The sequence below is a fragment of the Amphibalanus amphitrite genome, unplaced genomic scaffold (assembly GCF_019059575.1).
Source record: "Amphibalanus amphitrite isolate SeventyFive unplaced genomic scaffold, NRLGWU_Aamphi_draft 000031F_arrow, whole genome shotgun sequence".
Classification (NCBI taxonomy): domain Eukaryota; kingdom Metazoa; phylum Arthropoda; class Thecostraca; order Balanomorpha; family Balanidae; genus Amphibalanus; species Amphibalanus amphitrite.
Genome location: NW_024881527.1, coordinates 193,819 through 206,745, shown reverse-complemented (window position 1 = coordinate 206,745; position 12,927 = coordinate 193,819). Strand labels below are relative to the sequence as shown.

Below are 12,927 nucleotides of genomic sequence, written 5' to 3'. Positions count from 1 at the left end.
CTCTCGGTCGGAACACCTATGCTCTGTTTCTTGGCACGCCGCTGCAGTGCGCTACAGTATTGGTGCGGCGTTTGCGACGAATTCGCCACGACCCTTCAGCGTTGCGAGCGTCCTAGTTTGTTGATGTTTCCTTGGAAACCCAATACACCGCTACTCGTAGCGCGCTGTAGTGAAACACTGCCCAGGAGTGTTGACAATTGACATACTCGCCGATCCCCATTCATCTTAATCTCGGTGGGTTAGGGCAACCTCTTTTGCCGTTTTCCGTCTAAACCAGGGGTCAACGCGTGGAACTGTTGCTTTATGAACTGATTCGAGGCCCGGTGACCAAAGTTGCCGCCAGCGAGTGGGGCGAGGAGAGTGGGACGCGAAACAGAAAGGTATGTTTAAAATGGAGGTCCGGCGTTAGTGTTCCGCGTCCATGAGATAAATCTGACCCGACGCTAGCTTCAAGGAGTTCGCAGGCTGCCAATCAGTTGTCGGGAACGACGTGTTCAAAATTCATCCAGAGCACATCCGCTCACATAGGTGTCACGTATATTGCACAAACTGCGTAAATGGGTAAAACCGTCGGCGGGCCGGTACAAAGTCAGATGACTAAAACGGTAATAAATATAAAGACCCACAAACCCCAACAGTTATAACCGTACATAGATTCCCACACATACAAACGGCGCGTGCATGTCAGAGATAGAGAGGCACTGGGCCCAGATATAGGAGTAGAGTGGACCGCTGTCAGGCAGCCGCACAACGATCACTGACGGCCATCATATCGGTGGTATGAAACAACAAGGCGTGCAGCCGGCACCGCGGCCGGTCCTGAGGGGCACAGGCGTCCGGCGGGGCCGCCGCGGAACACTGTATGTCGGGTCTGGATCGCCGGGGAACACAGGAATCCCGAGCCGCACCTCTCGCAGACAGAGGTCGGTCAGAGGGACCGTCAGACGCCCGAGCGGCGGGCGACCCGGCCTCAGTGGGCTCAATTCACATCCCCGGTAACATTAACTTCACCCAGACACACTCCGTTCCGCCCGTAAAGCTCGCTTTTTTACACTCCCACTGCCCCCAAACACACTCATTTTTACAACCCGGTCCGCGGTCATTCTCAAAAACATACTAAGCGTAGGTATACAGACAGTGCGCACACATGCTTATTGCCAGCGAAGGACCGAAGCGAAGGCGGCACCGTGGTTGAGTGGGGTACACAAAACCCACTTAAAGACCATCAATGCCGCGCACCAAAGACAGCACGGTGCACCGGGGCGAGTTGTGCGACAGCGCGGTGCACGCGGACGACTGTCCTCCATCTCCCGCTCTCTCTGTCATTGTCGGGCTACGAGGTAGATGATGCGGGAGCGGGGGCGGGGGCGGGTGAGGCGGCCGCCGGAATGTGCCACCCCACACGGCGGCGCGGTGCCGCCGACTGAGACCAAGGTGTAGGAACTGGGCACGAGTCCCACTGGTGGCCGGCGCCGGGCCGGGGAACAGACAGCCCTCTCCGGCGCGGCGCCGCCGGTACCACTCGGAGCGTCCCACACGGGAACTAAAACCACCGCCGGCGCTCAGAGGAACGCCGGCGAATGTCACTAAACTGGTCCAGAACGCGACGGTGAACATGATCATCATCGATATAAATAAAACAGACGAGGTAAAAACACTCAATTTACAATTAGAAATTGGCCCAACCGTTTCACACTTTCGGCTCACAGGCCGTTTCTGGTCATACGAAGCAGTCTCCGAATCGCGTCACGCACACAGTCAGGGTAAATGAATAAAAACAAACTAGAAACCACAGACAAGTCCCTGAGAACGATTACAGCTAAGGGGTGTTTCGAATTTCCTTGATGGCTTGCTGTATTCGCTTGATATGGCCGATCTTGACGATACCGAGCTCTTTGAGGTCCCTGAAACCGAGCGCAGCGCGTCAGAATATGCCAAGGTGAGGTTAATTATCTAATTCTATGATGCATATGTTAATACTGACAATGAAATGTTGACATCATACTACGCGATGCCCCGTGCTCGAGTAAACTTTAGTCTGTCTCAGCTGAGCCGAACCGGCCGGAGCGGCGGTGGCGGTAAGGCGTCGCTCACCTGCGCTCCAGACTGAGCAGCTCCGGGCCGCGCACGTCGTGCCGGATGAAGCTGTTGCGGTACTCTGGCAGCGCGATACTCTCTAGCCAGGCCACCACCTCCTCTGTGGTCCACGCGGCCACGGCGGCGGCACCGGCCGGCGGCGGCGGACCGGGGGACGGCGCCGCCGGCGGCCGGCCTTCGCGCCGCAGCCGCCGACGGAACAGACCGCCGCGCGACTGGCGACGCTGCTTCTCCGCGCCCGGCTGTGGAAGGGGAGGGGGAGGTTACAATGTAAACTCAGTCTCCAGGGACCGAGGAAGGCGACAGGCGTCAAAGTTAATTTCATTACCTGCATAAGAGACGTGTCAGGTTAGACAAACAATGCCCAATACATGACAACCCTCTTCATTTGTCTTAGATCGCTAACAGACCCCGGTCAGGTGAATCCTACCCAAGCCTGAGAAGCAGCATCAGTCCCTCGGTCTCCACAATGGCTCTCTACTAGTCTCTCACCTCCGCCGGGTCTGTGGCTGCTGTGAACTGGACGGCTCCGTGCACGGACTGGGCGTGTCGTAACTCGGCCTCCAGCTGGGACATGGCCGTCACCAGCTGCTCCTCCAGACCGCCGCACTGGTTCTGATCAGGGAGAACAAACACAGACAGACGGTCAGAAGCTGCAGCTGCAGACATATCACATTCAAGTTACAACTGCTGTGCTGAGTTAGCCTCAGCTCAGTGCCCATTGATGTCCAGAACATCTACATTGCCAGAAATTAGTCAAAACTTCACAAACAAACCCTACAATTAGATCTACTCACAGCCAACCTGGACGTCAGCTACTTACAATGTGTGAGCCACACTCGTGCAGGAAGTCGGCCATTTGCGAGTGGAGGGAGCGGACCGAGGTCACGAGATCGGAGACCTCCGGACGGTGAGAGCCCTGCCGAGACGGAACACATTAGGTCAGTCATGGGAACATCGTGTCAGACATACGAACAGCAAGCAGGCCACACTTGCGGTCAAAACGGCGGTCGCTGCTGCCAAAACAATTAATTGGCCGAATGCATTTTATACTGAGTTCGACACAGAGCTCAACAAAACCGTATTTGATACACATCAACCTCGATGCCTTCAGCGCTCTCCCAGTATGTCACAGCTCAGCCAGTCCCCTCCCTCTCTCCAGACTACACCGGGCCGGCCAGAGCCCCGCTCTCCATCCTAATTCCGTACCAGTTCGGCCAGTGGCGGCGCTCCGGTGCCGGAGGAGCCGGCTGCCGGCGCCAGTCTCTCCAGGACGGCCGTGGTCTGTCCGACCGCCTGCTGGAGCTCCCGACCGCCGGGCAGGCCGCCGTACCGCTTCATAAACAGCTTACTGGTCCTAAGGGGGGGGGGGGGAGCGGTTAGATGTGTGGAGGGAGGGAAGAGAGAGGGAGGGCGTTATGGAGAATAAGAGAAAGGGTCGGACGAGAGAATAGGGCATACGAAGAGGAAGGTGAGAATGACCGAAGGGCTGAAGCGAAAGCCTATTTCCCGAGCATTGGGTGCCCTTCCTCTTCACCCTGAGAGCTATTTTCGGCTGGCTATTTCATAACGCCATGTAGCATAAAGTCATTAATTCAGCGACGGTGGGTGCCGCACTGATCGCTGGCCACAAAGTTTCATCATTTATCTTACTCTTAGCAAGAAAGTGCAAGGTGTAATTAACCACGAAATCAACCTCGCTCCGTCTCAAGGAACGAGACTCAACCCTTCATTCTCAACCAAAACGTAAGCCCACGCTCCCTAGCTCCATCCTTCCAGACCGACCAGACGAAGCACGACCTCTCCTCCTTCCCCAAGCCATGAGTATGGAAAAGTACCAGTTCACTCATCTCCCTCCTAGACCCAAGAATAGCCCCCATATCCTCCCCCCTATCTGACGAACCTGACGAAGTGCAGCGATGACTCGATGAGCTCCCGCAGCAGAATCTGCTCGTCGTCGGTGAGCGAGGCGCTCAGGGTGACCGACTGGCGCCGCTGCTGCTTCTCCTGCCAGGTGCGCAGAGACGCCTCCAGACTCTGTGGGCGGGGAGAGGGGGGAGTCAGACGGGGTGACACGTCAATGGAGTGACACATCGAACAGACTTGCACTGTTGAGACAGACTGCTACAATCAAATAAATTATACGACCATTTAGTTTCGACAGCAGTTTACGAAAAATCATTTCAAATTCTAAATTGCACTGAACAGTGTCGACGCATTAGTTTTAAACGCATACTCATGAGGACGCATCACATAGAGCTGGTTGATGACGAGTTACCTAGCTATAATTTTACATTGATCACGTACCCTGTTTCTGGCGAGCATCTGCACCCGGTTTTTGTGGGTGATTTTGATGACGCCCGGCTGCTGCACCCAGGCTTCTCCGTCCACCTCCACGGGCACCTCCTCGTCACCTGTGGGGCAGACGGACGAAAGCGCATCGTCAGCAAACGCGCACACATGAGTTTACGGATGGGGGTCTGCTGCCCATTTCGGTCAGAAATATCACCGCAGAATTGCGAGGCTGAAAAGAAATCATTAGTTATTCCATAATTTAGAGCTCAATCATACATCGGTCCAGGAGGCATGATCACTAACGATAAGCTAACACCACTTTCATTTGCATGCCTAGAATTTTCGTGAACCCCCCAGCCCAGAATAACGCTTTTCACGGATCAAATCACTGCCGAGTATTTGCTGCCCAGCTGTGCCGCCCTCTACAACACGATCTCACACACCTCTCCAATCCCCTCCCCTCACTGACCGAGTATGGTGATTTTGACGGTCTGGCACTGGGCGATGCGGTGATGCTGCAGGTTGATGATACGACTGGCGGCCATCTGAACGGTACCGAACACCGCCACCACCTCCAGGATTCGATCGTCGAAACTGGGCAACAGGAAACAATCCTCCTCGCGCCGACGGCCCCAGAAGTTGGTGCCGCCCATGAAACTGACGAGCAGAGGAAGGGGGGAGGTAAGTGGGGCCAGTCGACGAGATTGACATTGCGTCACAGATAAATGATATTGCGTAAAAACTAGAAGATGCTACGTCAATGAAGAGTATTCAATCATTCCATGAAACCACTAAAACCGGAAAATGCTGACATCAAACTAGCACAACGATTGAACACATCCCGTCATCGGCGGGGCCAAATCCAGGGCTACATCAGCTCACCTGGGAATGTTGAGCACCACGATTCCCTGCAGCGACGGCAGCGGGATGACGTGGCCGTCACACTCCAGCTTCACGCGCTGCTCCAGGTTCTTGTAGGTTTTCTGTCACGGATAAACGCACACATGATGTGTTCAAATTCATGTAGGTACAATACATAAAAAACGATACAAATGAAGACATTAAGCCGGGTGGAGATTGGTACCTGACCAACCAGTCGTCAGTCAAACAGCCGAGTATATTGAAATAACGCAAGTAGCAAAGGTGACCGCTTGTCTTTTGTGTTAGATCTTAATGGGACATCAAGTATGACCAGCAGCCACGCAACAATCTGCATTCGCTGACGCTCCTTGAAGTAGCCCTCACCTGTATCAGTTCCTTGCTGCCGAGCACGCCGTACCACATGAAGTTCTTGGTGCGGCTCCGGCACTTCTGAGGGTTGCCCTCGCGCTTGTTGTGAAAGTCCAGCGATATTTTGGCGTCGATACCGATCCCGAAGTAGTTGTTCATGACGCCCTTCTCCTCGAAGCCGTTGCTGTACCTGTCATCGGTGTTGGAGAGATTGATGAAAAAAGAATGGGTCAGAATGGGTCGAGGCCACGGAGGGAAAAACGTTCGATTTGTCGATCCAAGTAATTTAATCACCTTAAAGATTAGACTAGAGCGAGGAGGCAACGTTACTGTCACTAACATTACAGCCATGCCCTGAACGCAATCTGGCTGGCACTTGGGCCTACAACCTTACCAGCGTCTTCTTCCGACAAACACTACTTTACAGATGTCTCCCCTTCCCAACAGCTACCAGACACCCATGCCACAGCCCCTTCTGCCGTCCCACTCACAGTGTGTGCTGCATGGCGACCAGCGGACTGGCGGCGGCACACAGGGCGTCAGCGTGGGCCATCAGTACGTTCTGGATCAGCCCGCCACCGGAGCTGGAGACATCTGGTGACCAAACGGGGAAACAGCCGTCAGCCGACTGCGTGAAGGGCTCGCGGTAATTAATCGTCAGGAACTGTGACAGCACATAAATATCTCAGCGGTGTCGTTAGGAGTATAAGTAACCGTGTCAGTGATTGCTCACACCCAGGTTACGGGTAGGACCAGTGAGCGCCCAGGCATCCCGCAATAAAGCAATACACGCGGCAGAGGCGCGCCAGAAACCGGGTGTTCGGCACGATATTGCCCGAAGAGAGATGATATGATCAATTCGTGATCGTGAATCAACTTTTAACGTGGCGTGATTACAGCCACCGTTCCAGTTCCTTGTCAACGCACGATAACAAGACACCGGAAAGATCCACGACTGAATTAGAGAGTGTAGTTTAAATGGACATGACCCCTCGTGCAGAACACCCGATATGTAGCGGGTAAGTTTAGCCAGCACTGCATCGGGAAATGAAGCATAAAACTGGCACTGAAAGCAGCAACATTGACGTCGCGGCTGCGAGGCGGCAGCATACAAACGATATACACAGAAAACACGCGGCCAAAAAGAACGCAGGCAGTCAAGCAAGAACCAGCTTCGTCAGTTACTGATACTGTCCTGGGCTAAGAACGAGCAACACAACGGGGACACGAAAACAGGTCATATACATACATCATCGACTAATGTTGCATTGTGAAGACATCAGATGCTCGAAAGGCATGGTGAACTTCGACTTCGATACTGTGTACCATACAACGGTTCACTTGGGAAAACAAAAACAACCCATAGTAAGGCAGAACCTTAAAAAAGGCTGACCGGGAAACATTCATAAAACGTCCTAAATGCCCAACCGAAAAAGGCATAAAAATGGAGCATGCTTCCTATTACATACAAAATAATCCGATACCAAACGATCATGACATGCAAAAGTTCTGAAACAGGCAATAATCGGTCATGAATAATCGAAGGAAATTTACAGGGTGTCCGGAAATTATTTGCCCCTTGTTCATTCAGCTATAATCCCACCGTGCACTTTAAGAACTGTTGAAAATTTGCTATGACCGTGCCAGGCTATCAGTATCCGCAGCTGTCCGTTAGTCACAATATGACCTAACCCGGTCACCTGACCTTGACACTTGCGAGGCGCCAGGGGCCAGTGTTTGGCAGGCGTAACTCGCACCTGAACGTGGTGTCTACTATGACGAAAGAAATTCTTTGACGAAGCGTCATCGCGCTGAAATTATGGCGAGGACCGGAATGAAGTAGGAAGTCAAATTGAATCCTCTGTCCTAATCTCAACCGAAAACCTATGGGGAATCATGAAGGAGGAGCTCAGCAAGATTGAACCAGCTCCCACAGAAAACGGACTTTAGTGGAACCTGTGAAAGGTGTGGCTGAACATCAGCGCGGATACTCTGGACATCTTGATCTGTAGAATGCCAAAGCGGATGAGGGAATGGGTAGGACAGGGCAGGGGATAAATCGGTAAGTAAACCATGAACCGGGGGCTCTTTGTTTATTAATTATGGCGGCGAGCTGATGGAGGGGCAAATAATTTCCGGACACCCTGTAGGCATGATGAAAAAGAACCACGACAATGAAACAACCCACGTCACTTACAGAGGTCATGTCAACACTTTGACGTGAATAATCAACAGGCTCGTATGGTTTAAATAAACAAAAGTCAGCCTAACGACAGCAGACAGCAAGCAGGTTTCGAACAAACCTATCGAAACCGAGCGATATACAACAATGACACTAAAAAGGTTGAATATTTCTTCTCTGAAGGCACATACGTCACAAAAACGACATATACAACTTACAAGACACGAATCATCAGGAACATCGAGCCAAAAACACCAAGATCATCTCAAATGCCATCTGATAGCACAACCAAAAGTCAGCGCCCGCTAGCCGCGAGCGTTATTCCCAGCACAACACACAAGCAGCCGCTCGGGGTATCGGGGCGGGCAGCAGAGAGAAAGAGAGAAACGCCAAAGCAGAGCGGTCAGCGAGGGGCGCGCCGCCGGCCGCGGAGGCGGGGTGGACGCGGCGGCACTCTGCTGGGTGCGGCGGCAGCGCTACCGCGACCAGCTCCGCCAGCAGCGGGCGGCGGTTAGCGGAGACTCACTGGGCCAGGCCGGCAGGCAGACCAGCGGGTTGATGATGGGCGTGCGCCGGTGGTGGTCGGGCGAGGACCCGGCGGCGGCCGGCGGGGCCGGCGGCTCCAGCGGCGCCGCCGAGACTGCAGACAGCGGCAGTGAGCTGACACGGCGCGCGGCCACACTACACCGCTGGCGCCGAGCAGGCACACGGGGAGCGACCAGCGGACGCCAGACGGAGACACGGGAAACCACCAGAGGACGTGAACGGTTAACAGTCACCGGACATAGACGCGGGGAGTGACTGAAGCTCACCAGACGGTCAGCGTACAGAGACACGGGGAGCGACCGACAGACGCCAGACGGACATAGACACGGAGAGCGACCAGCGAGCGTCAGACGGCCACCGCACATAGACACAGGAGCGACCAACAGACGCCAGACGGACATAGACACTGAGAGCGACCGATGGAAGCTGAACGGTCACTGGACAAAGACACGAGGAGCGACCAACAGACACCAGACGGTCACCAAACAGACGTGAACCAGCGGAACGATGTTGGGCGGTCGGCAATTAACATAGACAGGAGCACCGATTGATGGACGCAGCACATATGGGCCTGGAAGAGGGGCGAAGCAACAAAGCCTTCAGCTGACCATAACCCACAGAAACAAACACAGCTACAAATGTACTGAGCCCGTGGAGGGAGGCAGTGAAGTCGACACACTCGACACCCGTAAAGGAGAATCGACGTGACGTCAGAGGTACAGACGGTACAGTATTAATCTTCCTTCTGTAAGCAGCTTCAACAATGCAATACTGAATGGAACACAATAAAATGCAATAAGCTCGTAAGTTTGATGGAGAGTCTCTCCTCCATTAGAAGCTTCAGAAACACGATTATGAATTATGGTACACACTAGAAACCAGTAAAACGCCTTTTGGGCGAAGAACGAGCGAGATAGTGAGCCCTGCACGTGCGGAAGGGCGAGAGGGTACTTCCAACGGGCTTGCGCAAAGCACCCCTCTAACCGGTCGCTAGCGGTGTACCAAATTTGAACGCAATCGGCCCAGCCGTTCCTGAGATCTGGAAGTGGCACTCTGCACGTGCGCACGTGCAAACGGGGTCCAAACTGACTTTTGCACGGCACCCTACTAACTGGTCCCCAACCGTGTACCAAATTTGAGCGCAATCGGCCCAGCCGTTCTCGAGATCTGGAAGCGCCCCCTGCACGTGCGCACGTGCAGTAGCACCTTAACCGCAACACATGGGAATGCATTGCCTGGTGGGTGCCTACCTGTATGCCAAGTTTCAGCGAAATCGCCCCAGTAATTACCGAGTTATTAAAATGGGAACAAATTTGACACCTCTTATTGTTGTATTTTGCACGTGCACTGGGGGTGACCCACATGCATCGAGAGTATCTTATTTTTGGAAGAAGGGATGCTGCTACCCTACAAAAATTACCGCAAGTCAATCGCCCAAGCGGCTGCTGAGATATGAGCCTCTCAAAATCACTACTTTTGCAAAACAGCTTGAACACCCTTGACATTTCACGTGGCACGTGCCACGACGGTCACTGAGGTGTATCAAAAATAGTCAATTACGGGGTAGAAGGGATGGGGCTACCCAGCAAAAAAGACCGCAGGCCAATCGGTCCAGCGGTTGCTGAGATATAAGCCTCTCAAAAGCGTTACAGGCCGGGCCGGGCCGGGCCGGGCCGGGCCGGGCCGCTCATACTGAGATTTTTCAGTTATATTGAAAAGACTCGTTTCGCTCGCTGCGCTCGCTCGCTCGTAATGATGCAAACTCGCCAGGTTAAAAGGGAATTTTGATGAAAGGGGAGGACATAATTTAAGCTCTGGCGAGCTGCGGTCTAATAGCAGCCTTTGATGTTATCTAGCGACGGAGGATGATTACCGCACCGGCTGTACACAACTAGGAGAAGACTGGGCATCCCCACTGTCCCATTTCCCGGACAGATCAACAACACGACGCAACAAACGGATATAGGCCAACAAAATACATTGCCTGCCGGAACATCTGGAATCGAGTCAGAAACAACGTCAATAACCACCGAAGCTTTGAACAGCACAACGCACCTTTGACGCATCTAAAAGGCCCGATTTAGACAGCTCTCCAGACGTTATGTCCATCACAGACACTTTAATCCCACAGCTCAGCGTCAGTCGAACTCACAGAGACGCGACTGGACAGGCCAACGCGATCACACGAACGACCACCGAACCCAACAAAAAGCCGAGGGATTTAAGCCAAAATTTCCACTGTGCAACACAGACACAGGCAGCGACTCGGGCAACGCACTGAAGCGCAGCCTGCCAAGACACGCTGCCAGCGGCGCGGGCCAGCGCAGCACAGACAAGACCTCGGCGCGGGCCAGCGCGGCGCGGCACAGACAGAGCTCTGCGCAGCGCGGCGCGCGAAGCGGGCGTGACACCGTCGGGCTCACCTGGCTCCGCGACGGCCGTCGTCCCGCTGAAGTCAGTGCTGTCACCGTCTCCGTCCAGCCGCTCCAGCTCAGCGGCGTGTTTCGCCATCAGCGGCGGGGTGTCGGCACAGCTCGACTCCCCGCTGCCGTCTGTTGAGAGGTCGGGGTACGGTCAGCGGTCAGCGATCAGCGGTCAGAGGTCAGCGGTCAGCGGTCAGCGGTCAGAGGCCAACAAACAGCTAGGGTAACGTAGTCAGGGTCACGGCCAGTCAGCAGTCACCAGGGTCAGGGGCGGTTATGAACGACAAAGGTGAGCAGCAAATGGCGACATCCAGACGGGTCAAAGGCAATTTCGCTCTATTCTATTCCTGCATTTCCAGCCAGTTGTCTGAATAGCGCACGGTTCGAATCATTCTAGACAGACCACTCCCTTCGCACCGCCTTCCGTCGGCACCCATCGCGCCGCGGCAGAGTTATGGTGAAGTCCGGCACCCACACACATGTAATGAAATTCCGCGCCGCCGCCGCCCTCCGATTGAGAAATGCGCTCTGCCGCGCGGCGGTCGGTGAGTCGGTTTCGTCACACTCCATTCTGGCGCGCTCTGACGGCGCGGTATTTCAGACTGACGCCTTGCCTCAGCCAGGATAGGACGTGGTAAATGCTGCACCACAACACAACGACGCCATCCAATATTGGAATTCCGGGATGATTGCGGTGGCAATAAAATAAATACACAAACGCAATTGAAATATTGAACTATGCTGGGCCCTTTGCATTTGCTATTGCGGGCGTTGGAGCGGAATACCTACGTCAGACTGTTCCAGTATAGCTCAGACAAAACAAGCTGGTTTGTTCCAATACCAGCCTGCGAGATAGAATCTCGCCCCCGTATATAACCTTTCAAACACCTCACAGCCCCTGAAACTGGTGTCGCCCGGGGGCGGCCGTCCAATATACCGACCGGACGACGCTGTCCATACGCTAGCGCTCTCACCAGTTCCACAAACAGAGGTATCCCCGCGGGACTGCCGCCACTGAGCTGTCACTAGCCGGTCCAATCTACCGCGTCGAGTCATTTGCATAAACCATTACACAGGCGAACGGCCGTGGGGGTAGGTAGGCGGTGATAGACCACTCATGGGCGAAAAGGACGGATAGGCAAGGTGGTGAGGTCTACTTTGTTACCGGGGACTGCGCTGCTTCAGTATGTACGGCCGGATCCCAGCATTAGTGAATTTCCTTTGTTCTCATCCGACCATGAAAGAACGGAAACAGGACTTACAATCTAATTTTGTTCAGCCGTCAGTTCCTTAGCCTAACAGGTGTTTTCTTACCAGCAGGATCTTACAACCACAAACACGAACTTTGAAAAGTTGACACGGCATAGTAATGAATCTTCGGCAACTTTGGCAATGCATCAACTTTCCAACACTCCCGTACTAGCATCAGCTGATACGACGCCAGAGCGTCACAAACTTCAGAGAGTCTCAGCGTGAGCGATGCCCACAGGGAAGCCCGGAGAGCAGTCGCAGAACCACCAAATAATGGGTCGAGGGGTACAAGCCGGCAAGCTGCACCCAAACACAAGACGAAATGCCATTGGCGACGGCGGGCAGCCCACCCCTCCTGCTGTCTGAGCTAAAGATTCATGATATCCACAATTATCACCTATCCCGCCAGCTCCTCCGTGCACAGAAGGCACCACCCACCTCTGACGGATTTCTGCTCCACCAGCAGCGGTTCGTCGTCGTCGAATCCATCCAGCAGGCTATCGGCCGACGAGTTGATCCTCAGCTGGACAGTATCGGAGCCGAGCAGGCCCGTTAGCTCCCTCCCCGGCTCCGGCTCCGGCTCCGCGCTGGAGTCACGCTCGCCGCTCGGCTCCCGCTCGCCCTCGCCGCTCGCCGGCCCCTGCTCGCCGACCGCCTCGACGTCTCCCTCGGACGGTCGGCGTCCGTCGGCGAACGGCGTCGGAGCGGGGATGTCGGGCAGAGGTTCCAGCTCACTGGGTGTCTCGCCGCGCACCGCCGGCAGCGGGCTGATGGACAGCGGGTTCGGCGGCGACGGCGTCTGTGAAACGGATAGAGGTCAGAGTTGGACACATGTTCGAGTAAATAGTTAATTATAGCGTTAGGCTAGGTTGCCCCTTCCCTTCAACAGTCTCTCTCCTTCGC

General features: G+C 54.4%; 1 protein-coding gene across 1 annotated transcript in view; it reads right to left on the bottom strand.

The window, feature by feature from the left end:
* Window positions 1-523: 523 nt before the first annotated feature.
* LOC122368211 (diacylglycerol kinase eta-like) overlaps window positions 524-12,927 on the bottom strand; it is a 46,871-nt gene continuing 34,467 nt past the window's right edge. Inside the window, exons 16-28 of the mRNA XM_043341943.1 lie at window positions 12,463-12,823; window positions 10,774-10,902; window positions 6,114-6,216; window positions 5,638-5,812; window positions 5,275-5,375; window positions 4,862-5,049; window positions 4,405-4,511; window positions 4,001-4,134; window positions 3,307-3,454; window positions 2,921-3,016; window positions 2,590-2,712; window positions 2,095-2,339; window positions 524-1,904 (exon numbers count right to left, since the gene is read on the bottom strand). Of these exons, the coding sequence (XP_043197878.1) occupies window positions 1,820-1,904; window positions 2,095-2,339; window positions 2,590-2,712; window positions 2,921-3,016; window positions 3,307-3,454; window positions 4,001-4,134; window positions 4,405-4,511; window positions 4,862-5,049; window positions 5,275-5,375; window positions 5,638-5,812; window positions 6,114-6,216; window positions 10,774-10,902; window positions 12,463-12,823 (1,995 nt within the window). The 3' untranslated portion in view covers window positions 524-1,819. The remainder of the gene's footprint in view (window positions 1,905-2,094; window positions 2,340-2,589; window positions 2,713-2,920; window positions 3,017-3,306; window positions 3,455-4,000; window positions 4,135-4,404; window positions 4,512-4,861; window positions 5,050-5,274; window positions 5,376-5,637; window positions 5,813-6,113; window positions 6,217-10,773; window positions 10,903-12,462; window positions 12,824-12,927) is intronic.